Here is a 26886-nt window from a genome sequence, read left to right on the forward strand (position 1 = left end):
GAATCACCCATTCATGTACTCTTAGCCCGTTTTTCTGCCAGAGAGATCTCTTTCTTACTGATTTGTAGATGTTGTCTACTAGGGAGATTAACCTTCGTCCTGGTAAAACGTTTCGTACCTTTCCCCCTGGTTTGCCTTTTGTTTCTTAACTTTGTTCCCAATGTCTTATATAGGGTATGTAGCAAACATTCAAAAAATGTTTGCGGGAAGTAGGGAATTTTATTAAACCTTTGCTTTATGACTTCTGGATTCATGTCATATTTTACAAGCCTCTTCTCACCTCAAGGTTATAGTGTTTGTAGTACTTTTGTGGTCTTAATTTTTAAAAATTGGAATCTGTGAACCATCTGAAATACACGTTAATGAAAGTAGTGAGAGGAGGTTAAGAATTGAGCTTTGTGTTGATCCCAAATGACTAGTTCTACCGCCATCTAGTGGACACGCCACCTTCACAGACAGAGGAAATGAGAATTTCAGTATAATAAATGTAATGAGAAATCGTTGTCTCTGCCTGTCCTCACCTCCCTTTCTTTCTCCCCTCATATGCCTCTGCTCAGTTGGTCCTGTAGGAGTCCGGGGAACACCGAAGGGTAGCATAAAAGAGTATTTAACTCATAAAAAAGAAAAAAACTCAGTGATGGCAGATTTTCCCAAAGATGGTAGAGAACTTTAGAAGGCATTGTCTGCCCATTTCCTGCTACACCCTTGCCCATGCCATTTTCTCTGCCAGGAATGTCCTTTCCCCATGGCTACCTGTCTGAATTTTACTACTCCTGGTAGATAAGGGTTGGAGGAGGATTAAATCAAAGCATCCAGCATGCTGGTATCCAGTAGGCGCTCATTAAGCTGCCATTCCCTTTCAGAAGAGAGGACAGACATTTCAGCGATGGCTTTTTGTCAGCTCAATCTCTGAGTACCTACTATGTGCTGTGAGCCTTGTGGACAACCAGAACACACAGCAGAAAAAGGGCTCCAAGGAGGTATGGCTGGAGAAGGAGCCTCAGAAAGGGCAGCCTTTGAATTGGATTTTTAAAGCATGAGCTGCCATCCTTGTGGGACTGTTTTGGGGTGTTTCCTATGGTGGGCAGCATGGTCAATCCCTTCCAGAAACAAGTTCACTGATACACGGAGTGCCCTAGGAAGTAGGTCCTGCCATCCTGCCCCACTGTACAGCTAAGGAAATGCAGGCTCAGAGAGGTCAAGCCACTTACCCAAGGTCACACGGCAGAGAGGTACTGTTTACCAGGCACTCTACTCAACACCAGCGGCACAATACTGAGTAAAACAGATGCTGTTCCTGCCCACCGGAACTTTCTGTGCAGCTCAGTATATGGGAACTTTATTTTTATTAGAGTGAACATGGGTTCAAGTCCTAGCTCTGCTTCTCCCTGGCTGAGTGACGTTGAGTAACTGTCTCTACCTCTGTGAGCCTCTGCTTCCTCTTCTGGAAAAGCACACTTACCTCCTGGCACCTCTGGGAGGATAAAACGAGGTGAAGAATATAAAGTCCTAAGCTGAGTGTCTGGCATATAGTAGTAAATGCCCAGTAAACAGTGGCTGCCATTGTTATTGCTGGTGTTATTATTCCCATCACCACCCAGTGCCAAGAAGGAGGACCCTCTCCAGCCCTTCTGTCCATGCTTAAGCCAGGAAAACCCCGCCCCCTGCTAAGCAGCTGGCCCTGGCAATGGAGGGAAGTAAGAGAGGATGGACATATCGCTCACAGCTGTGTATAAAGACCCTGCACCCCATCTGCTGTCGAAAAATTAAGATTAAAGGATCAAAGTAATTCTCACTGCTGCCATGGGTAGCCTGAGCTTCCCACCCACGCAGGCGCCCAGAGCCAGGGCCCAGATGGGAGAAGGCTTCTGTCTCAAAGTATTTTGGAGGGGTGCATGCATACTTCTGCATATATGTGTTTCTAAGCAGCCTCTCGGACAGCCTTTGCAGCTCCAGCTTTCCTAAAAAAGCTCTGAATGCCACTTTCTCTCAGATGGACACAGTGGGAGGAATGAGACAGCTTCTCCTAGATTCCCAGTCTCCCCCACTAACCCCCTTAGACACTTTTTGAAAAAACACCAACAGCATCAGCTAGTGGTGGAAGATGGAATAGACGATCTCATCAGGCAGTGCCTTGGGAAAGCCTGGTGGGGTATGAAAACGATATAAATCCAATGGCTGCATTCTCTAGGGGGTTAGATCCAACGGAACCAAAATGAATTCGTCATTTTATTAAGCAGTTAATGCATAAAGAGCAGGTTGATGCCTGTAAGGCAAAGGCTTCGTCCTCCCTGCACGCCTGTCAGGATCCGCTCCCTCCGATGGTTCATATTTGGTCTTCCATGTCTGCCAATGTGTTCAATTAATCCAAGGGACGTAGTACTCAAACACTTCTGATTTGCGGTCCCCTGTTTGCGGCGCTTTTATTCAGGCAGGACCTCTGGTCATTTGATTCCCGCTGCCACTGCCCTTGTCTGTATATCAACTGTCTGTATGTTGCAGACGTGAAGTGGGGGTCTCAGCTAAAAGGTTTCCGGTGCAAGTGCTGAGCCTGGCAGAAACCTGGACTCCCTGGCTCCAGACGTGGAGTTGTAGGCATGTCCTGTCACTTGTCCTGACACCAGGATATGAGGCTTGCCAGACACCAGAGGGGCACACGGGTCGCTTTGGAGACTGGGAACTCAGTGGGACCCAGCACTTCCCTGAGTGGGGTCACCTGACATAGGGAGCAGCCTCGGTGTACCTGGCACAACACTGAAACTTGTATGCCAGGTATCACCTTTCTGCTTCCTTCTAGATGATGTCTCAGTCGGATTTGAGAGCATCGTAATGCCTGTGAATTGCCCCTTTTAACCAAGGAAGAGCTGGCCTCAGGCTCCAGGTCTTGGGCAGGCAGTGGGGTCTGACTAGAATTTACTAACATCAGTTTTCTTGTTTGAATTTTTCTTTGTGTTTATTTTTATGGTTAAAACACCTTCTGTTTATGATAGGGGATCCCAATTATCTATTTACAATAGTGAAACAAAGTACTCCTTTACATATAATGAAGTTAAAAGACATTGAGCCACATAAGAAGAAATGTCAATTTGGTGACCTTTTGGGGACAGGTGGATGCAGCACAAGTTGTGATGCGAGTACACCAGTGTCTGGCGTTTGGACCACACTGGGTTTCAATCCAGCTCTTCCTTTTCTAGCTTGGTGACCTGGGTAAAGTGGCTTCCCTTTGCTGGGCCTCTGGAAAATGGGGTTGGATGATAGCCATCTCTCACGTGGTTGTTTTGATGGTTAAATGAGATATAAATATGTGCAAAGTACCTGGCATATGTGACGGGGGGGGTGTGTGAAGAAATATCAAGTTCCTGGAGCTTTTGGTTCAAGATATGGGATGGGAGGCCCTCATCTGCCCCATGCCCCAAGGCTTGTGGGTATGGGTGCCCCCTCTGCTCCAGGTTGGATAGGTGCTGGAGTTTGGGGGATGAAAGCCAGAAACTAGTGTTTGGAGGACCAGGGCCTGCTCTGGAACCTAAACACCACCCTTGGCAGCTGCACCCAGCCCAGCCCTAATCCAGCCCAGTATGACTGGTGTCCTTGTACGAAGAGGAGAGAGACGCTCACAGAGAGAAGGCCATGTGACAACAGGCAGATTGACGTGATGCCACTACAAGCCAAGGATTACCAAGGATTGCCACCAGAAGCTAGGAGAGAGTCTGGAACAGATGGAGAGAGCATGGCTCCACCAACACCTTGACTTTGGACGTCTAGCTTCCAGAGCATAGTGTATTCGTTTTCTGTGGCTGCCTTACCAAATTACCATACCCCGGGTGGTTTAAAACAACAGAAATTCATGTTGTCTGTTCTAGAGGCCAAAAACCCAAAATCAAGGTGTTGGCAGAGCTGGTTCCTTCTGGAGGCGCTGATGGAGAATCTGCTCCAATCTGATGCTCCGAGAGGTGAAAGAGTAGTCACGAGTTGATGTAGGTTCTCTGGAAGCAGATAGGTGCCAAGATAGCATGAGATGTGAGAGAGATTTTTTGGGAGGGAGGGGTGCCTGTGGATGATAAAGGAGAGGGAGATGAGGAGGCAGAGAGAGCCTTCAGGTGGCGATCCTGGTCTGACACTTGGGAAGGGAGAGGGGGTGGGAGGGCAGGTTGGTGGGAGGAGCCTCAGACAGCAGTGCAGCTCTGATAAAAAAGCAGTGTTGTGGTCTGCTCCAGCTGCAGACGCAGGAGGGGGCTGCTTAAACAACAAAGTGTTTCTCCCAGCTCTGAAGGCTGGGGGTCCAAGATCAAGGTATCAGCAGGGTTGGTTTCTGGTGGGAGCTCTCTTCCTGGCTTGCAGGCGGCTGCCTTCTTGCTGTGTCCTCACATAGCCTTTCCTCAGTGTGAGGAAAGAGAGCTCTGGTGTGTCTTCCTCTTCTAAGGACACCCGTCCTATCAGATTAGGACCCCATCCTTAGGACCTCATTTAACCCTAATTACCTCCTTAAGGTTTCATCTCCAAATGCAGTCACATCAGGGGTAAGGGCATCAAACATATGGGTTCGCAGGGACACAATTCAGTCCGTACACGAGGGACTCAGCATGCTCCTGGAACCCCTGCACAACTGTGTGCACTAGGTCCTCTTGTTATGTGATGGGGAAACTGAGGCTCAGGTAGCCTAAGTGACTTTCCCTGAAAGTGTCACAGCCGGTACCCCACCCCCTTTATCTGAGGGTGGCTTTGGGAATTTGGAGGATTCACAACGTTTGCACCTCTTGTGCCAAGTTCCGCAGTGAAGGTGTTTAATAATCACCCCTCCTGAGCATCTTGGCTCTAAGGGATAGACCCAGGGCCAAAAGTGCTCACGTCAGTAGGACCCCACCCTTATCTGATGACGTCTAATGTTGATTGTGTGACTGGGATATGCTTGTTATAGGAATTTAAGCAGGGAGCCCAGAGAGGTCCGTTGTTTTGTCCAAGGTAACACAGCAACTGGCAGCAAGGCCCAGAACAGAGCCCTGAGTCTCGTGCTCCTGGACTAATAGTAAGAAATCCCCCATGCCCTTCCTCAAAGCAGCATGGCCCATAGCGAAGTCATCTGGCTTCAACTCCCACCTCTGCCACTTCTGAGCTAGGTGACCTTGACCTCATGGCATGTCCTCTGGGCCTTCATTTCCTTGTCTGGAAAATGGAGATGGCAGCATCTACCTTACAGGGCCTCAACGTGGGAAATTGACTCAGTTTCCCCATCTTTAAATTGGGGACACAACAGCACTACCTCACAGTGGTGTAATGGTGAAGATTGAATGAATTCTAAAACATTTTAAAGTACTTTGGCAGTTGGGATTCGTCATAGCCTGACTTTGGCTGAGTCTTCTGAAGCCCCCCTCCACTTTCTCCCTCAAATTGGGGAGCCAGGAGGCAGTGGAGTGTGGGAAGAAGAGGCCCAAGGGCCATCTCAGCCCTGCCACCAGCTCACTGGCAGACTTTAGGGAAGTCACCAGACCCCACTTTTCCCAATCTGTGCACTAGGGTGGGGGCTGTTGCACAAATTAACCTTATAGGATCCTCCCCAGTGTGACGTTATAAGCTGGAGTCTTTGGGTCCCAGAGTGGCGCTCAAAGCAGAATTATTGGATTCTGGATCTCCTGGGGACCGATGAGAATGTATGAGGCCGTACCTGTCCCGAGACTCCACGGAGGTCACCGTGCAGACAGCCAGGACCCAGAATGCTACAGACCAGGAATGCTGCCTCCTCTCACCAGTCAGCACTCAGCAAACCTTACTGTGTACCTAGTACTGTGCACGTTTCTATACATGTTCTCTTACCCAGTCCTCCCAACCACGCTCTACACACGTGGCTCCACTTTATGGATGAGAAAATGGAGGTTCCAAGAGGTTAATCAACTGTCCAAAGGCCCTTAAATCATACTGCCTCCCTCAGGATCTTTTTTAATCTTCCAGTAATAGTTTCTGGGAAGTAGGAACTGTTATGTTTTTCTCACTTTAAGTGGGGAAACTGAGGCTTAAGGCCCCAAAGTATTTGAAGTCCATAGCTGGACTTCAGATTCTGTGAATGTAACCACTGTGTTCTACCTGTACCAGCAAATGAAGGTAAAAAGACAGAGCCTTGGAACCCGCTGAACCGGTACTGAGTACCTATCCAACCCTGCTCGTCGAGCCTCTGCAGGGGCCACCTGAGGTCACCTTGAAGGCAGCGTGGAGTGACCTGCAGGGCCTTGGAGCAAAACGATACGTCAATCTCTGAGCCCGGGAACGGGGTCAATGACATCCTTTATCACCCGAGTGTAATCTTTTGGCTTGGACAGGCTGATGGCCAGCCAGCTGGGCCTTCTCCACCTCCCTGGAGCTTGTGTGGCCCTCCGTGGCCCACTCGGAGCTGCGCTCCCCCACCCCCTGTGTTTATCTAACTTCCCTGACCCCAGACAATGCTCGTCACCCTTTCTCCCTTTCTCAAAAACCAGGACACAATAAGAAGCGTTTTCTTGAACTTATTAAAAAATCCAGACTTGTAAATTAATTTGTTCGTGTTGTACAAAGGCAGTGCAGATGGACTCATTAGCATGCACACAACAAATAATTATAGATGAATTTTTAGCTGGCCTGCCTAATACGCTCGCTGGGTTAATTATGTCAATGTATAATTACATCAGCCCGGGGAGACATAATGGCATACCCCACTGAGCAGGCCCTGCCTAATGACGGGGCGTGGGGGGAGTGCTGATGGAGGAAAGACGGTGGCCTTCCCACACACCTGCTTACCTCAGCACAAATGCCCATTGTCCGAGCCTTTCCCACCTAAACAAACAGGCGGGAGGAGAGGGATAAAATGCAGAGGCAACCTTGTTCCAGCTAGACCTGAAGGCCGTGTACAGGCACTACCCCATTTCTACCATCAGCAGATATTTATTGGGTTGGACTATGTGTCAAGTTTCATTCATCCATAAGGGGTCCAGTGAGGGAGCCAAAACATATGCAGTCCCAGCCCTGTGTAGCGGAGTTGCAGTCCGGTGTGTGTTAATTAGGTGGGCCTGCAAATCAGTGAAAATTATGAATACAGTGAGTGCTGTGAAGGATTGGTGCAGGCAGCTGGGAGAGGTAATATTAGAGGACTGACTGGTCAGGGAAGGCTTCTGGGAAGAAGTGGCATTTGAGTTGAAAGACTAGAGTAAGCGCTAACTAGCCGGAAGGGGCAGGGGAGGGCAGGGGGTTCTGGCAGAGGCCCTGCCTGCACAAAGGCTCTGGGGTGGGAATGTGCGTTTGAGGGACTTAGAGGAGAAGACCAGTGTGACTTGGAGCTCAGAAAGGCAGGAATAGCAAGGGCTTCCAGTTGTTCCGAGTGCCAGGCGCCATGTTGAGCACTTTGCCTGAATCCTCATCACAGCCCCACGAGGCCGGTACTTTTATGATGAGGCACAGAGAGTGAGAGTCTTTTCCAAGGTCACACAGCAATCCCGAGAAGTAAATAAAGATTAGGCCAAGACCCAGGGATCGGACTCCAGTGTCCCCGGTCTTAATCTTCCTGCCCCCCTAGCAGACAGCAGTGGCCAAACGGGCGCTGGCAGACCCTGGTGGAGGAACCAGGAAGAGGCAGGGCTCCAGTGCATTTAAAAGGACTGTGGACCAGACCCAGGAAGGCCCCTTGGTCTGGAGTGAGGAGGCCCGAGCTTTTCTGGGCCCCCATGAACACCAGCTCGTGGCCACTGAGGTTGAAATGTCCACATCACTGGGACAAGAAGCCTTTGTGGCATCAAAGAAAGAGACCCAGACTCAAATCTCACCTCCACTCTTCAGCAGGTCACCTGGCTTCTCTGAGCCTCAGTTTCTTCATCTGTGAAAATGACTTGAGCCCAAGCCAACCTCCAAGGGATGCTGGGATCATCCTGGGAACCCATTCCCATTGATGGGCTTTATAACCTGAAAGATGCCCCACCAACCTCTGGTATTATCCAGGTGTTCTTATTACCTGCCCTAGGTAGGAAATTGGGCAAAGCCACCTGCAAGAAGAGGTGCTGGATTCTAGATCTAAAGAAAGAGGAAGTGTTAACTAGGTGACGGTGAAGAGGGAAAAGAATTCCAGGCCGAATGGCCTACACGTGCCTCACGTTTTAGCTATTGGGAAATGGGGAGGCGAGCATTTCCAGGTGAGCATTTCCATAAAAGCCAATCTTTAAGCAGCCCCACGTGTCACAAATAACGGTATGCTGTTGATCCAGGTCCACTACGAAATGCCCCGGGGATTATATGTGCTGGGATGCTATTGGGAAAACGCAGGCAAAGGAAAATGGGGAGGGAGCTGGGATAGACAGTGGACTGGGTGGAAGCACCCAGGACACATACAGCCTAAGGAAGCACTGGGCGGGGCCGTGGGGGAGTCCTCCACCCTCAGAGCAGTGCCATGTCCCCAGGAGCAAGTCTGTCTCCATCTTCGCTGATTGCAGGCCTTGTCTGCAAAGGTCTGTGAGAAGGCTGGCCTCAGACTGATGGATTTCAGAGCAGGAGCCTTGCTCGGGGACGTTTCCTGTAGTTGAAGGCATGCAAGACATAATCTCATGGCCGCCACAGATGGCATCATAGAATCTGGAAAATACAATTATTGTGACAGTTATTGTTATTACTATTCCCAGCTGGGCAGAGCACCCATGCCCATGGGAAGGGCACACACTCCCTTGGGCAGGTGCCTGGAGAAGGCTGCTCCTACATGAAACAGCCCATGCTGTACCCCTAAGCTATCATAGCAACTCCAGGCAACTCTTGTGAATGGTGCCCCCACCCTTACTTCCTGTGGAGGGAGCCAGCAGGCCCCCTGGCCTCAATCGGAGTGCCCCCAGCCCTCATAGCCTCCCATCCCTGTCCTCTCTGTACAGATCCCGTGCCTGTGTTTGAGGCGGCGCGCAGCCTAGACGACAGACTGCAGCCCCCCAGCTTCGACCCCAGCGGGCAGCCACGGCGAGACCTCCACACTTCGTGGAAGAGGCACCCCGAGCTCCTCGGTCCCAAAGGTACTGAGAAGGCCTTTGTGGGACAAACATAATAAACAGTGATCTGTGGATCTTTGGCAGCCAAACTCTGGGCAGTGATGGAGGTGGGGGGCTGGGACATGGGGAGCTTGACTTTATCATTTTAGATGTAGGATGAGTTAAGGTAACTTCTGCTGAAACAGACCAATCCCAAATCCCAGAGGCTTAATATATTTGAAGGGAGGAGAATTGCAGGGGATGCTCCATGCAGTCACTCAGGGACCCAGGCTATGGTGGGCCTGCCATTTTCAACACATGACATCCAGAATGAGAGTGAATGTTGACAACCTGCCAATAGGCAGAGAAAGTATGAGCATGTGGAGGGTGACACCACAGTTTATTCAGTCCAGGCCTGGAAGTGACATACACGTCACTTCCAGCCACATCCCATTGTCCAAAACTCAGTTGTGTGGCCACATCATGCTGTAAAGGAAGCTGGGAAATGTAGTCTGATTGTGTGCCCAGGAGAAGGGGGAAGCAGGATATGGAGAACACAGCACTGTCTCAGACCCAGGTAAGACAAGTCAAGGGGCGGTTGGTTGGCTCAGTTGGTTAGACAGTGCTCATAACACCAAGGTCATGGGTTCGATTCCCACATGAGCCAGTGAACTGCGCCCTCCACAACTAGATTGAAAACAAGGACTGGACTTGGAGCTGAGCCGCACCCTCCACAACTAGATTGAAGGACAACGACTTGGAGCTGATGGGTCCTGGAAAAATACACTGTTCCCCAGTACCCAGTATTCCCCAATAAACATTAAAAAAAAGAAAAAGACAAGTCAAGAAACAAGCAGAGCTAAAAATGTTTAGGTATACATATATTGTGATTAAAAATGCTAAAAAGCAAGAGAATGATGAACAAAATTCAGCATGGTAGTTACCTCTGGTAGGTGAAGTTGGAGGTTGCCATAGCAGGGGAGAAAATATACACGCGAAAGCAATTGGTGACCATCTAATTCTTCTGTATTCGTTGAGCTGCAACCCAGGCACTGTCGTAGGCACTGGGGACACAGCCAGGAACAATACAAAAATCCTTGCCCTCATGGCATTGACCTTCTAGAGGGAGAGGTTGGTTTTCAACCAATAAATTAGTAAAAATATATAGGATTTCAGGTGGTGAGAAAGGCTTTGGGAAGAAATTAAGCTGTGAAGAAGGGAAGAGTCAGGTATAGGGACACTTGTCTAAGGAATGAATGAGTAGGGTTTACCTCAGAGATCTGCAAGATTACCGTTTTCCTATAAAGGGCCAGAGAATAAATATTTCAGGATTTGCAGGCCACACAATTTCTATCTCAACTACTCAACTCTGTGAAAGCAGCTATAGAAAATATGTATGTGAATTTGTGTGGCTATATTCCAATAAAACTTTATTTACAAAACAGGTGGTGGGCCAGATTGGGCCTGTCAGGAAGATAAAATGAGCTGAGGACTGTCAAATGAAAGCTTGACACAAAGTTGCTTCTCAGGAAATGTCCACCCTCACACCATCCCCATTTCACAGCTTCCCTGCATGTTCCTCCATTTTCCTAGTGAATACCTATTGTGTCCCTGACCGTGGGCAGGGTCTTCTGGGGAAGACTTATGGTGATTAAAATACTTTGCCAACTCTGTTCCTGTTCCCAGAATGCCCTTCCAGCCATCCTCCCTGACAAACCAGCACTGGGCAGTTCTTCAGCCCTAACTCATACGCGTATGACAGCACCTCTGAGGTTCCCCAGCAAATGTCATTCATTCCTTTGAGGTTCCTCTGGATTTGAACTTCCCTCTGTAAGAATAATAGCAGTTGTGGAAACTGCCTCTTGAGAGCATTTGCTCTGTGTCGTGTGCCACAGCAGTTCACAGTATACCCCTGAGAACTGAAAACAGGTGCTCAGACAAAAACGTGTGCACCAGACTTTATTAGCAGCACTAGTCACAGTGACCAGCTGGTGGGCACAATCCAAACGTCCATCAACAGTTGTGTGGAAAAGCACAATGTGGCCTCGCCATAAAATGGAATATTACTCAGCCATAAAAAAGAATGAAGGTCTGCGACGTGCTGCAACCGGGATGGACCTTGAAAACATTTTAAGTGAGAGCAGCCAGTCACAAGAGGACATGTATTACGATTCCATTTATATGAAATGTCCAGGATACGCAAATCCACAGAGACGGGATGCAGACTGGTGGTTGCCAGGGGCTGGGAGAGGGGAGAATGGGAGTGACTGCTTAATGGGGACAGGTTTCCTTTTGGGGTGGTGACAGTGTTCTGGAATTAGTGATAATGGTTGCACTATACTGTGTCACTGAATTGTACACTTTAAAATGGTGAATTTTATGTTAAGTATAGTTTGCCACAACTTTTAAAAACGAAGGCCAAGGAGGCAGGAGCAGGTCTGAGGGCAAAGGAAGCCTGTGGGCGTGCTGCATGAGACTGGCGCAATGGGAACTTGACTTGCGCGTACACACACTCGCCGTGGCTGCAGCCCAGCTGACCTCGGTGACAGTAGGTCCTGACAGCTGTGCTCTCTCCAACGCTGCGTTTGGGCCATTGATTCTTCTCACAACATGATTCTTCTCACAGCACTTTCCATCGATCTGGGTTGCAGAAAGCAGCTCTGGCTGTCACACCGCTCTCAGCAATGGGTGTTTTTCCCTCTTTTTCTTCCTCCAGAGCAGAGAGAGGGGACGTCTCCAGCAGGGCTCACGCTGACCGAGGGGAGCCGCCTCCCAGGCATTCCCAGCAAAGCCCTCCTGACAGAAACTTTGCTGCAAAGAAATGAGGCAGAAAAACAGAAGTGAGTGGGGAAGGGTTGGGGCGCTCCTGCTGCCCCACCTGGCTGGGCGGTGACACCAGAAAAGTCACCCCTGCTCTGGACAACTGGGGAATCCAAATGTAGGTTGATGATGAAGACACAGGCCTGGGTTAAAGCCCCACCTCAGCAGCTCAGGGGCCAGCACTGGGAAGGTTATGTCATCTCTCTGGACCTGTTGCCCCATCTGGAAAATGGGGCTAGTGCAGTTTATTAGTGAGGGTTCTCTAGAGACATTGAACCAGTAGGATTTTCTAAAATTAAGAGATATTTCAAGGACTTAAATTACATGATTGGGGTTGCAGGTCTGAAGTGGTAGATCCAGCCAGCAAGCTGGAAACTGTCAGGAGGAGTCACTGCTGCAATCTCGAGGCAGAATTTCTTCTTCCTCACTTTTGTTCTTAAGATCTTCGACTGATTGGATGAGGCCCACCCAGATGGTTGAGAATATCCTCCTTTACTTAACATCAGTGGATCATAGGTGTTAGCCACATCTATAGGATACTTCACAGCGACACCTGAATAAGTGTGTGATGGTAGCTGGGTACTATCGCCTGTCCAGGTAGACATAACACTGACCATCACGGGTGGTGTGAGCTCCTACTCTTCCATGAGAATGAAATGAGATGGCACCTGTACATGCTGAGCTCAGCGCTCACACAGAGCAGTGTGGGTCAGTAAAGTGTTGCCCTTATAGTTGGTGCAGTGATAATAGTATCTGGATTCTTGGAGCATTTCTAGGACGGTTTTATGGTGATTATTAGATTTATCCTTCCATTTTCTAATTTATTATTCATTCCACATAATTATGGAGCCACCTGCTATGCCAGGCACGATTATAGGGACATAGCAGTGAATCAAATGGACAAAACTCTCTGCCCTCCTAGAGTTTACTTCAGAGTTTAAGGAAGACACAAATGCATGAGATAAATAACATAGATGGTATGTTAGATGAAGGTAAGGGTTGTGAGGAAAAATATAGCAGGGGAGGGGCAGAATGAGATGAAGTACTGAAGTTTTAAATAGAATGTAGGGAGAGGCCTCACTGAGAAGGTGAGCAAAGCCCTAAAGAAGTGAGGGAGTGAGCTTTGCAGGTATATAGGGGAAGAGTGTTATAGGCAGAGGGAACGGCTGGTGCAAAGGCCCTGAGGTAGGACTATGCCTGGTGTACTGGAACAGCAAGGAGGCAAGTGTGACTAGAATGGAGTGAGTGAGGGGGGGCAGGATGTGAGTTCAGAGGTAAAGTGGGGCTCCTTTCCTAGAGTCTCCAAGCCAGAAAATGTCAGGCCCAAGCTTCTCTTAAACCCTCCCTCAGTCCAGCTAGTCCAGCTTTCTCTGCTGAGGTGCTTGCTTTACACCTGATCTAAGCCCCAGTGGGCTGGTTGGGCATCCCAAACTCTTTTCCCCAGGAGGGGAAAAAATGTCTCCTGGCGACAGTAATAGTAACCAACAATACTGAGGGAGCACTAGGTGCTGTGTAACACCCTGGGCATGCTTCACAACACCACTGAGGCAGACCACATCAGAAACCCCATTTTACAAATGAGGAAACTGAGGCCCAGAAAGGCAAGGTTGGTGGCTGCTGTAAGCCTCCCCTTAAAATGCTGCCAGAAACTGAACTGAGCCAGACATAATGGGGATCACACGTCAGCAAAACAGCCAAATGCCTGAATGTCCGTGTTTAAAGACATGTGTTGTGGGTAAGACAGAGGTGCAGATTAGAGGGAGTGGGCAAGAGGCTAGGAAACCAGGATGGGTCCCAGGTAAGGCCCATCCACACAGACATGAGCAGAGCTGGCATGAGCAGGCCCGTCTCTCCTCAGGGGCCTTCAAGAAGTCCAGCTCACATTGGCAGCCAGACTGGGGGAGGCAGAGGAGAAGATCAAGGTCCTCCATTCAGGTATGTATGTGGCACGGGGCCCCGGCCCTGTCAGACGAGAAGGAGTGGGAAAGGCCACTCTGTTCAGTGACACGATGAGCACAGGCTCAGGAAAGCAAGAAGGCAGTTTGAAAAGAGGGAGGAAAGACCTGTGTTACCCAACAGGGGTCTGAGCCCCAGTCCCATGAGACCATACTATTGTGGAGAGAGGGTCTGAGCTAGAATTAAATGGGGGAGTGTCAAATGCAGGGACTTCAACGGCCCGGCACACAACCAAGCTGGTCAGATTAGGCAAGACAGTAGAGAGGGGTGGGGTCTGGAGCAAAATGGAGAACCCCGCCCTTGTCTAAATAGGTAGCCACTGCTCAGCCCCAGCTAGGCACTGCCCAGTGTGGCCAATCCCTTCGCTTTTCCTAGAGAAATCAGAAATCTGGAATTTTATGAAAAATCCTTCATTTATTATAACAGGCATGTATCTTAATGTTGTTAGGTCCAGATCTCAGGGCACGTGACCGCATGGAGAGATGGCCCCACCCAGGTTCTGGAGTAACCTAAGGATGTTGGGAGCCTCATACCCCAGATCATGGGACAGACAACCCCCCCCCCCCCGACTTGCCTGAGTCCCCTGAGATTCAAACTCATAGAGGGCCTTCTCATCTGCCCTCCCCACCCCGGCTACTCCACATACCTCCCTCCAGCTTGAAGCCCTCTAGAGGCAAGAATCTCACTACCTGCTGCCAGTTCTAACGAAGAGAAAGTTCTTCCCTCACTTCCCTAGGCTTCCTCCTGCCTTCCAGGCCCTGCAGGAGTGGGTTCCACCTCCATGGGGTGGGGGACCTCACCTGGCTCTTTACTTTTTCCCAGCGTTAAAGGCCACACAGACAGAGCTGCTGGAGCTGCGTCGGAAATACGATCAGGAGGCAGCATCCAAGTAAGTAAATGCCCTGCTAAGGCATGCCTCCTCCCACTGACCCTCCAAACACTCCTCCTTCCTCTGACCCTCCCAGACATGCCTCCTCCCTCGAACCCTCCAGACATGCCTCCTCCCTCTGACCTTCCCAGACATGCCTCCTCCCTCTGACCTTCCCAGACATGCCTCCTCCATCTGACCCTCTCAGATATGCCTGCATTTTCTGACCCCTCTGCTTGAAGCACACATTTTGTTAAGCACCCTCTGCTCACCACCCCAGAGGCACACAACTGTTCACTGGTCAGTTGCTGTTCCATTCATGTACTATAGATGATAAATGATATTCTTGGTTACAGGCTGAGCGGGGTCTACTGGGCAAGGACCTCTGTCTCACCCCAGCCTCCTAGAGCTGTCCCTACCTCCCAACTCCAGTCTAGCCCTCGGAGACAAGTGTCATTCACTTAAATTACTCTGGGTTCAATGTTTCCTCAGGATGTAAGACATCACTTACTCCACAGACACTTATTTAGCACCTACTATTTTACTCAGTGCTGTGCTGGGTCCCTGGAGGAAATATTAGAACATGGTCCTTACAGATACTGGCGATGTACAGTGATAAGTTCATTCATTCACAGACACTATTGAGCCCAGGACTTTTCTGGGCACATGGTAAATGCTTTGAAGGGAATAACAGGGAGCAGCAAGAGAGAATAACAGGGAGGGGTGGGGCCTCTTATCCAGGGTAGTCAGGGACTGCTTCCCTGAGGAGGTGACCACATGAAGGTGCTCTGGGCAGTTGGAAGAGCTTGTGCAAAACAGGACCCAGAACATGCTTGAAGCATATGTGTGCCTTTTAGTCACCAGATGCTCATTCTCAGGCCTCCTGTGGCCCCCACCGCACACCAGGCAGAGGGCAGCTGAGCTGGAGGAGGCCTGTTCTGACCCCCTAGGTGCTGGAGGGAGGGGGACAACAAAATAAACGAATGACTACCATAGGGGTAGTTGCGAGAGGCCTCCTAGGAGGACACTTTGGAGCTGGGTTTTAAAGCTCAGGGACCTGTTCTCTTGAGGAAGGCATTCCAGGCAGAAGGCAGAGCAGAGACAAAGGCTGGGCGGTGCAGCTCTGCGGGCAGCTTCAGAGAGCGGACCCCTGGGAGAGAGGAGAGGCCAGGTTGCAGTGCTCAGGCCACGTTCCCATTTCCTCGCAGCTGCGTTCTTTTCACCCCAGCCTGGTTTATCTCTAGAAGGAAGGGTGGAAGGCAGCCTCCTCAGCCCTCCACGGGGAGACCCCTGGGTTCAGGCAGGAGCTGGCGTGTCAGGACAGTTGGGGCTCTGGGGGTGGCCAAAACCCTGCCTCAGGGCCTCGTCTTTCTGTCTCAGGGCAGATGAAGTCGGCCTGATCATGACCAACCTGGAGAAAGCTAATCAGGTGAGGAAACGTGTGCTGGGGGCTCATTTTGTCCGGGTTGGGGGTCTCGGGCCGGGCCAGGATGACAGGGCTAAGTTTAATCGTTGTTTATTGAACTACGTGCCATGCAGAGTGCTGGAACCATGGGATATGTGGGACCCTGTCCGTGAGCTCCCAGAGGAGGGGTGTGAGGGTATAGACGGAACACTGAGAAATAGGACGACCCAGCAGCAGTGGTCAGGGAAGGGGCACCTGACCCACAATCAGGGGTCAGGGAAGACATCCTGAAGGGAGGGCTGTGGGACTGAAACCTGCCAAGTAAGTCAGGACTGTAGAGGGATGGCATTCCAGGACGGGGGCGACTAGGGCAAAGGCCACGGGGCAGTCTGCACAGCAGGCAGAAGGCCTGCTGGGGCAGGAGGGAAGCAGAGCAGTGACCAGTGATCCCAGCCCTGGAGTACCCGCCCCCAGGCCAAGCTGGGTCATGGCTCGCTACCACCCAGACTGAGTGAGGAGCCAGGGCTGGTGATGAGGGAGAGCCCGGGGCTGTTTATCTCCCTTCTTGCCCCACCTGGGGTCTCCTCCAGGCTCCTCACTTGATCCCAGCCACACCAGCCGAGCACAGAGTGGACCCAACCTTCCCTGGGGCCCCCATCTTCTAGTTCCAGCCCAGGTTCCTGCAAGCCCTTTAGCCATTCTGAGTCCCAGTTTTCACGTTTATAAATGGGGTCCTTTATCCTGCCTTCCTCTGACTTCACATGTGTTGCCATCTGGGGGGCAAAGCAAAGCTGGGCAGGAATTGGAAAGGCAGTGAGGCATAGCCATGCAGATTCAGTCTGGGATCCCGTGGGCCCACACGTCTGTCCTGGTTCACGGCAGTGCCAGCAACTGGGGACATGGCCAGGAGGGGCCAGCTGTGGCAGGGCAAGTAGTCATTTCCCAAGGGGTAGTGAGGGACGGCCTCCTGGAGGAAGGCACTGCAGCTGTGTTCTGAAGGCGCTGTTCTCTTAGGAAGGCATTCCAGGCAGCAGGCACAGCAGAGGCTGACGCCCAGGGGGCGTACCTGCGCAGGCATAAGGGGAGCATGTCCCTCCTGCAGAAGAAACTTGGAAAAGAATAGCATTTTTAGGTTAAATGTTGAATATGTCATCCACTTACATACTAGTTCAAAACTCAAAGTACGTACTGGCATCCCAGGGGAACTCCTTCGCCTCGCCCACCCCTCCCCCACCCCAGCCTCACAGCTACCAGTTCCCCGGGTCTCCTTCCAGAGCTCCATTCACAAGCCCATGAATATATCTATTTCATCCCTTTTTAAAGCAAAGATAACAGTATATTATACACACTCTCCTGAACCTTACCTTCCCCGCATTTTAAGAGCTCATGCCGTGTTCACAGACAAAGACGTTCCTTCTGTTCTGCAGCTGTGTCATTGTGCACCATATGACGGAAGCACCATCTAGCCCAGGGGATGGCACACTTTCTGTACAGGATCAGAGAGTAGAGCATTTCAGCTCTGCAGGTCTCTGTCACAACTGTTCAGTTTTGCTACTGTACAGGGAAAGCGTAGGCCATATGGAGACGCATGAGCATGGCTGTGTGCAGCAAAACTTCACTTACAAATACAGGCGGGGGGTTGTAGTTTGCCGACCCCCCCTTTTCCACCCCCACCCTAGTCTAACCAGTCTCCTGTTGATGAACATTTATGGTATTTCGTATCTTACCATCATCATTAATACCTCAGTGAAGACCATGTACAGATATCATATCGTACATACCTGAGCCACTGTATCCGATAAATTCCCAGAAGTGGGATTACTGGGCAAAGGATCTGTGCGTTTATAATTTGGCAGATGTGGCCAAACTGCCCTCTATGGAGTTGCACCAATTTACACTTCCTCCAGCAAGGCAGAGCGGGCGTGTTTCCCTGTAACCTCACCAGTACCTGATAGCGTCAGGCTTTTTGGCTCTCTGCCAGTCAAACAGGCTTAAGGAAAGAGATCTTAGTTTAAATAGGAAGCATTTTTTAAATGTTTGTTTTTTTCTGAGTATAAAACGAAAACCTGCTCATTATAGAAAGTATGGAGAGGGCCGGCCTGGTGGCTCAGGAGGTTAGAGCTCCGTGCTCCTAACTCTGAAGGCTGCCGGTTCGATTCCCACATGGGCCAGTGGGCTCTCAACCACAAGGTTGCCAGTTCAATTCTTCGAGTCCCGCAAGGGATGGTGGGCTGTGCCCCCTGCAACTAAGATTGAACACGGCATCTCGAGCTGAGCTGCCGTTGAGCTCCCGGATGGCTCAGTTGGTTGGAGCACATCCTCTCAACCACAAGGTTGCCGGTTCGACTCCTGCAAGGGATGGTGGGCTGCACCCCCTGCAACTAGCAATGGCAACTGGACCTGGAGCTGAGCTGCGGTCTCCACAACTAAGACTGAAAGGACAACAACTTGACTTGGAAAAAAAAGTCCTGGAAGTACACACTGTTCCCCAATAAAGTCCTGTACCCATTCCCCAATAAAAAAAAAAAATCTTTAAAAAAAAATAAAAAAAAAATAAAAAAAAATAAAAAAAAAATAAAAAAAAAAATAAATAAATAAATAAAAAAAAAAAAAAAAAAAAAAAGAAAGTATGGAGAAGAAGATAAATGTCCTCATGTTACGTTTTTAGTTTCCTTCATGTGAACAAGAATATCCTGGAGCAGAGCAGATCAGATCAATATTATTACTTACGTAGTAATAACCACACCAGGTTACCCTAATTCTTACCCTGGGGTGATGAGGTGAGAACCAGATGTCATGCAATATGCACTAGACTTTGCACTGTAGGCAAGGAGCCCCCCAAATAGGAATCTAGGCAGTTTTATAGGAGAAGGACCTTGTGAGAAAGGGAGAGAAATTTATCTACCTAGAGTCACGGTGAACAGAAGGGCAAGGATCCTGGGTTTTTAGCGTTTGGAATGTACATGCTTCTTTCCAGGGGAAGATAAGACTAGTATCTGTAAACCCAGCTTTACAGCCCAGGGGATATCTGTCTCCATGGTCTGGGTCTCACCACCAGCACCACCACCCCCACCTTTGACATGTAAGCACATACTTCAAGGAAGGTAGATCTCTCTGGAACTCTCACCAGCTCATCAGTCATAAACTGACTTCCAAAACTTGTCTCTTAGCTCAAATCCCAAGTTTCAGTCAGATTTGCTCAGAAAGCCCTAATTGCAGAAACATAAAAATATTTTCTCTACAACCCCATATACCCCAGACCTTTCCCAAAACAAAACTGACTTGAACCATTTCTGGAACAAGGCAGGATACCAATAAATAAGCATCCCTTTAAAAATAAATTAACTAAATGTGCCCGTGGGTGTGTAGGTCTCTGTGTGTACAGGAGGCATAGCATCTTGATTGCCAAGGTCATTGTGTAAGTTAAACATGATCTCTATGACCCGTGTCACTGGCTGAGGATAAAAATAAAGCTGCAGTTCTTTTACTTTTCCAAGTAGTAGCTCAAGGTCCCATGTATCCTGTTGATGTTATTGGCACATTTCTGTGTGTCAGGTACCAAGCTAAGATACCTAATGAGTTGTGCTTTACCAAATCACTTACTTGAAAAACTATGAGATAATCGCTTTTATAATCCCCATCTCACAGATGGGGAAACTGAAGGTGGGGAGATGAAATCTCTCACCCAACCAAGGTCACACACCCAGGAAGTTACAAAGTACCAATTTCTCTCCAAACCCACAAGGCTGTGTTGTTAATATTTAGATGCTTCCTCCCAGGCGTTTTTCTCAGAAACGTTTCAAGAGTTAAGATTCCCCTGTAAACCCAATTCAGTAAACTGTTTCATTCTGATTTAGAAGTATTTCAACCCACCTCTGCAGTAGATGTGTTTCATTTCCCCCATTTCACACAAAGAAAACTGAGACCCAGGGAGGGGAAGTGACTGGCCCAGGGGCCTGCAACAACCTGTGGGCTGGGAAGCCACCTCAGCAGAGACCCCATCCAGGATACACTCCACATCAGGTGGCATGTATGGGGACAAACTCACCCTCTGACCAGACAGGCCTAAAGTTCACTTGGTAGACAGAAGTGACCTGACTGTGTACAAACGTGCCAGTCCCAACAAGACAGCACCTCCTTTCTTGCCCTAGTGGATTGGGAACCCCAGGAGAACCCAGAGCCAAGTCAAGGGTCCGGGACCCAAAAAGTAGGTCCCGGACCCTCTCAGAGCCCAGCCCGTGCCTGAGACTGCAGGAGATGGTGCAGGGGCTGGCTGAGAGCACCTCTTACTCACACTCGCCCTGTTCTCCTCCCCAGCGAGCCGAGGCTGCCCAGCGGGAAGTGGAAAGTCTTCGGGAACAATTGGCCTCTGTCAACAGCTCCATCCGTCTAGCCTGCTGCTCCCCGCAGGGACCTAGTGGGGTAAGGATGGTGGGAGAGCCAGACGGAAAGGTTGGGAAAGGCCATGTTTATGGCTATGAATATGTGGGTTGATCATGTGCATGTATGTGAAATTGTTCGCATGGATGTGTGGGTCTCTGTGTGCCTTCAGTGGGTATAGCATTTTAATTGCCAAGGTCATTGGGTAGTTAAACATAATTACTACAACTTATCAAAAAATACAATGAATGCTGCTGCCAAGTGCCATCCCACAGAAAGGCAGGGATCTTCAATATAGGAAGCGGCACATCGAACCTAACAGTGTGTGACAAGTTTCAACTTGTTCAGGGCAGGCAGTTGGGTGTGAGCTACGGTTGAGAAAAGGTGTGTCTTAAAGTGTGCCATAAATCATGGATCACGAACAAAGCATTAACATGAAAAGATCAAACGATTTCATCCTCCGTCATGACAACACTCCATGTTACATATCACTTCTAGTACAGCAATTTCTGTCAAATAAAAACATTACGGTGTGTCCTCAACCACCTCATTCACCGAATCTGGCACCATGTGACTTTTTGCTCTTCCCCAAAATCAAAATGACCATGAAATGTAAACATTTTGAATCTATTCAGGACATCAAAGCAGCGCAACTAAAGACACTCACAAAAGAGGACTTCCAGAACTGCTTCAGAAAGTGGCAAGAACGATGGGATAAGTGTGTTCAAAGCGAGAGGAAGTGTTTTGAGGGGGATTAATGGCAATGTGTCTTTTACTGTAATAAATTTTTTTAATTTAAACATTCACCGTATTTTTTTATCACACCCCATACTTCCCCAGCTAAAGGTAAAAATACAGCTACAGCTCTTACCTTTTCAAGTTCCAGCTATCCTGATTAACTGGAAGTCCAGGATCTTCTTTTGGAGGTCCCCTTACCCGCAATTGTCCAAGAATGCCAGTAACCCGCTTAGGCCAAAGGGATCTTCCTATTGCCAGATACCGTGCCCCCACCGCCCCCAAGACGTGGTGGAAGGGTAGGTTTGATCAGTAGAGAGCAGTGAAGTTTCGGTGGCAGCCACAAGGTGTCACTGTTGACTGCTGGTCTCGCACTGCTCCATGAATGCAGGGAATGCTCAGTTCCCTACCAGACCCAGACCAAAGTGCGGGCCACATACCAAGATTTGAGAGTAACACTCATACTGAGCCATTGGTTCCCATGTGGTTTCCCAACCAGCCGTGTGCTGCAAAGAGCCAGGCTTCAGTCATCAACCCTGAGGTTCCCGTTAAGCCTGGTTAGTCAGTGCATCTTTTTCTTTCCTCCTGGTTGGTGTCCCTTTGGGGTCCTGGGTCATTTCCTGCCAAGAAACCTTGGGTTTCTTATGTAAATTTCCACCTACCCTCCAGATCTCTGCATACAAGGCATTAGATTCATGACTCCTTACATAATAACAGGTCTGCTCTAGGGTGATTTGCTGTCTCCACCCATGAACCTGCAGTGGCCGGCATAATTTTCACCTCACCTGACACCCCGATACACAAGCCCGTGTGTCTGTGTCTGTCTTTCTGTTTGAATATTGGAATGTGTCTCAATGAACGTTTTACTGTGTACGTATGTGTCTATTTGTGACCGTTGGGAAATGACTACATCTTTAATCTGCCTCAGTTTCCTTACCTGAGTGAGGTCTACATTATAGGATTATTGAGAGGGTTACATGTGAAGTACCTAAAATGGTACTTGGCTCAGTCTATCCTCAGTAAATATTCAGTGCTACTACTATTATTATTATTATTAGAGTGGTTTTGGTGTGTATGGGATTTGGCCCACAAGAGCGTATGGCCTTTCTGAGCACATACACGTCTGTGTGGCTGACAACGTGTCCATATGAGTGTGTCTTCTTGATGCCTGAGTCTGTCTCTCTGTGTGCGTGTCAGCATGAGTATGCAATGCAGGCAGGTACGGGTATCAGTATGTGCTGCCTCTATAGGTGTGTCCATCTGTGTGTCCCAGGAGGCAGTGTGTATGTGCCCATGTGCCTGGATATCTGCATGACACAGAGTGAACACAAGAGGCTGAGAGTGAGAGAGCTCCTGAGGACGCCTCGGAGAGAATTTGCCGATGGTTCTTAATTAACTCCCGTGGAACCCAGCAAATGCCTGTGCTAATCAGCCACAGGGAACTTGGCTGGTTTGGGGGGTGAGCTTTTCTGCTCGCAACAGTGGCACTCGATGCTAATTAATTTAATGTGTTAATGGCATCCACTTCCTGTTTTAATTGGCATTTATCTCCTTGGAAGAATAGCCGGGGTTGGTGGTAGTGGGATTTTTGTTTTGTTTTCTTGTAATGCTTCTCAGGTTTGTTTGTAACTGAGTTCAAGGCCAGCCTGACTCAGGTTCCCTCAAACACCAACCTCTTCATCTCACCCAGGACAAAGGGACCATTTCCTAAAACCTCAAGAAGCCGTGGGGCTTGAGTCTGGTAGCAAATGAGGAGGAGGAAGGAACCACCCCTAATGTGGCTGCAAGGTCTGGGGTCTCACCTTGTGTACCTCTTGTTGCCTGGAATGGGAACAGTCTGCCGGAGTAGGACCTGCACCTGTTTTAGAAACCCAAGCCATTGTCTATGCCATTCCTGCCGAAGTATATAGTAATAAACGGAAGGGAAAGTGTGCATATCGTACGTGTACAGCACACGGAATTTTCCAGAATGAACACATCCCATAACCAGTGTCTCGAACAAGTAGAACATTCCCAGCCCCCGAGAGGCCCCTTTGTGCCCCATCCGGGTACTACTCCCCAACGAGAGCTACTCCCCTGACCTCTCACAGCACAGAGGAGTTTTGCACAGAGGAGTGTTTGTATCTGATCTTAATTGAATAACACACACACACAACCACACACACACACTTTGGTTTCCAGCTTCTTTTGTTCCATGCTGTGACGGAGTAGCTGTAGATGATTCATTTTCATTGCTGTGTAGTATTCCGTTATGTGAATGTACCACACAGTCTGTCCACATTCTTTTATTGGTAAATGTCTGGAGGGTTTCCAGCCTGTGGCTATTACAGATAGAGCTGCTGTAACGTTCGTCTTGGTGCCCATGTGCCATGGTGCCATGGGGGCCTGTGTTTCTCCTGCATATACCAACGAGTGGAAACAAATGCTTACCTGTAGAGGACTCTGGCAAACAATGTGCCACACCATGGACCTGTTCTTGAACTTCATCATGGCTTAGACACATCTCAAACAAGCCTTCCCTGCTCACTCCCCCTTCCTCCTGATCTACTTTCTGTAATACAGGGAAAGGCATCTGCGTTGGTCAGAGCAGCCCGAGCAAAGGCTCGGCGGTGGGAAGGAAGAGGAAAGCCACGGTCTGCCGGAAGGGGCTGAGGCACTCTGGGGAGTACAGCAGCAGGGCCGTATCCGCGAATGGCTCTCCTGTTTCATTGGGGACTCAGGGCTGGGGGAGGCCAGCCCTGCGGGCCCTCTGCCCACGGCTCTCAGCCCCTCAAAGCCCCGCTTTGCCCTCAGGATAAGGTGAACTTCGCGTTGTGCTCGGGCCCACGGCTTGAGGCCGCCCTGGCCGCCAAGGACCGGGAGATCCTGCGGCTACTGAAGGACATGCAGCGTCTCCAGAACTCTCTGCAGGAGCTGGAGGACACTTCCGCCAGTCAGATTGCTGACCTGGAGCGGCAGCTCACGGCCAAGTCTGAGGCCATCGAGGTAGGCCCTGGGGGAAGCGGGGGCAGCAGGAGATGGGGGGCAGCGTGTGCCGGACAGAAGGACAACTCCAGCCTCACCATCTTTGTTTGCTCTTCTAGAAGCTGGAAGAGAAGCTCCAGGCTCAGTCTGACTATGAAGAAATTAAAACAGAGCTGAGGTACTGTGCAGAGTGGGGCTCCACTGACCCCCAGCCCTCTCCCCTGGCTGGGACAGCAAGCGCCCTTGCCAAAGTTCATCATCTTCCTGATGCATGCTCCACCAGCCCCCACTTTGGGGTGCCCTCGTCTCCCCTCCACGGGCACCTTGGGTGTCATGCTCAGTCCTTTGCCATCAAGAGCTGCCTATAGGAAAACATGCGAGGCAGCCTTGTTGTCCGAGCTGTACTGGGGTAGTAGGGGAGGGGAGCGATGCATTGATCAGATGTGTGGGAGTCGGTTAGCGCGGCGCCCTCCGGGTGACATGGGAACCAGTTCCTAAGCGTGCTCCTTAAAGCCGTGATGACAGCAAGTCCGACACTGTGCAGTGTTCAGTGGGCGAGGGCAGCTCTTGGTCAGGGAAGATGAGCCCGTGCAAGTGCCTCCCCCAGGCGTCTCTGCAAACCGGGGAACGTGGCTGGCCTCACACTGTCCGCTTTCTCCGGCAGCATCCTGAAAGCCATGAAGCTGGCCTCCAGCACCTGCAGCCTCCCCCAGGTGAGCGTCCCCTCCACGCTCCCCGCAGCGCAGGCTGCCCCTGAGAGCCTTCTGCCAGCCATGCCCTCTCAGCCCGGCTTCTTGTCTCCTCAGAGTGTGGCCAAGCCCGAGGACTCGCTGCTCATGGCAAAGGAGGCCTTCTTCCCCGCACAGAAATTCCTGCTGGAAAAGCCTGGTCTCTTGCCCAGCCCTGGTAGGGGAGGGGGTATCCGGGGGGCTCAGGGGCCGGGTGCGGGCTGCCGTGGGTCTCTGGCCTTCTCCATGTGGCCCATGGACCACTGCCTTTCACACCGGCAGCAGAGAGGTAGAGAAAAGGGTGCACGTTGATTAAGCACCTGCTGTATGCTTGGCGCTGAGCTGGGCACCATCCACAGCGAAGCCAGCTGGCAGCTGTCCCACAGGGTGTCCACACACGTCCACACCCACACTCAAGGACACACAGCTCGCTCAGGCCCTCCTGAGGCCCCCAAAGGCTCCACTCACCCCCGAGCCTTCATGAGCAATAGGATGAGGTCACGGGACAAGGAGGGCATTCACGTGGCACCCCCACAGCAGACCACTGGAGTGGCCTCCAGACATTGCCCTCTCAAATTGCCTTCTCGGCCACTTGCCCCTACTCCCCACACAGTGGCTCCACGACCTTTCGGCCGTGTGGCCCCAGCCAAGACTCTGCTGCCTCCGTTTCCTCATCTATAAAATGGGGACAGTGATGGGGCCTACTTTGTGGGAAATGCAGATGGGTAGGACAAGGCGGGTCCAGGGCGGGAGGGGGCACCCAGGAAGCGGGCCCTCCTGCTGGGTGGGATTTACCCAAAATCCCCCTTCGGGCGCGGTGCTGGGCCTCCCTGTGCTCAGCTCCTGGTCTTGGTGTTGGGAGGGGGTGGCTGGCAGCTCTAGCTAGTGTCCGCACTTCGCGCTGTGCACTTCGCGCTGCTGGACGCCTATAGCACTTCTCTCCCTACCCCGCTTCTCCCCTCCTCTCTCCCGCTCTCTCTGAATTTCTGTCTCTATGTATGTCTCTCTCTGTGTTTCACTGTCTCTCTGTCTCACTTTCTATCCCTGTCTCTCTCCCTCACTCTGCCTGTCTCCCTCTGTCTGAGTCGCTTTATTTCTGTCTGCCTTTGTTTTCCTATCTCTGTCCCTCTTGTGTCTTTTTTTGTGTGTATCTCTCTTGTTATTTCTCTCCCTGTCTCTCTCTCTCCCCATCACCGTCTGCTTCTGTCTTTCTCTCCGCATCTCTCCTCTCTCCCTCCATCTGTCTGTCTCTCTCTCTCTAGAGGAGGACCCTTCAGAGGACGATTCCATCAAGGACTCGCTGGTCACGGAGCAGTCCTACCCGTCCCCTTCGCAGCTCCCACCACCACCAGGGCCGGAAGACCCCCTGTCCCCAGGCCCCGGGCAGCCCCTGCTGGGCCCTGGCCTGGGCCCCGACGGCCCACGGACTTTCTCACTGTCCCCCTTCCCTAGCCTGGCTTCAGGGGAAAGACTGGCAGGGGACACGCTGCTGTCCAAGCACATGATGCCCCCGGCTGCGTTTAAGGGAGAGGCAGGTGGCCTGCTCGTGTTCCCCCCAGCCTTCTACAGCACCAAGCCCCCCACAGCCCCTGCCACCCCAGCTCCTGGTCCTGAGCCACCTGGGGGCCCCGAGCCAGTGGACGGTGGCGGGAGCGGCCTGGCCGGGGCGGGGGCCGGGGCAGAGGAGGAGCAGCTGGACACAGCTGAGATCGCGTTCCAGGTGAAGGAGCAGCTGCTCAAGCACAACATTGGACAGCGAGTGTTCGGCCACTACGTGCTGGGGCTGTCACAAGGCTCGGTCAGCGAGATCCTGGCCCGGCCCAAGCCCTGGCGCAAGCTCACAGTGAAGGGCAAGGAGCCCTTCCTCAAGATGAAACAGTTCCTGTCGGACGAGCAGAACGTGCTGGCTCTGAGGACCATCCAGGTGCGGCAGCGAGGTGAGTGCTGGCCTGTCCCACAGCCAAGCCCGGGGATGCGGCTGGCTGGGGGCTGAGCGCACGGGCTCTGCCACCTCCAGCTGTGTGACTTGCAGCAAGTGACTTCGCCTCTCTGAGCTTTAGTTTCCTCTCTGAA

The 26886-nt window shown here is 50.8% G+C and overlaps 1 protein-coding gene across 3 annotated transcripts in view; it reads left to right on the forward strand.

Annotated features, from left to right (window-relative positions):
- Nucleotides 1-26886, forward strand: part of CUX2 (cut like homeobox 2) — a 233681-nt gene that overhangs the window by 186226 nt on the left and 20569 nt on the right. For 2 of the 3 annotated variants that reach the window (XM_081036407.1, XM_081036409.1), the window contains exons 5-15: nt 8868-9002; nt 11674-11797; nt 13636-13712; nt 14556-14622; nt 15982-16030; nt 20324-20428; nt 23915-24106; nt 24205-24263; nt 24750-24798; nt 24871-24991; nt 26076-26750. In XM_081036407.1, coding sequence (XP_080892533.1) covers nt 8868-9002; nt 11674-11797; nt 13636-13712; nt 14556-14622; nt 15982-16030; nt 20324-20428; nt 23915-24106; nt 24205-24263; nt 24750-24798; nt 24871-24991; nt 26076-26750 — 1653 coding nt within the window. The remainder of the gene's footprint in view (nt 1-8867; nt 9003-11673; nt 11798-13635; nt 13713-14555; nt 14623-15981; nt 16031-20323; nt 20429-23914; nt 24107-24204; nt 24264-24749; nt 24799-24870; nt 24992-26075; nt 26751-26886) is intronic. The other variant, XM_081036408.1, reaches the window with a different exon arrangement.

The sequence above is a fragment of the Rhinolophus hipposideros genome (genome assembly GCF_964194185.1).
Source record: "Rhinolophus hipposideros genome assembly, chromosome: 24".
NCBI lineage: Eukaryota > Metazoa > Chordata > Mammalia > Chiroptera > Rhinolophidae > Rhinolophus > Rhinolophus hipposideros.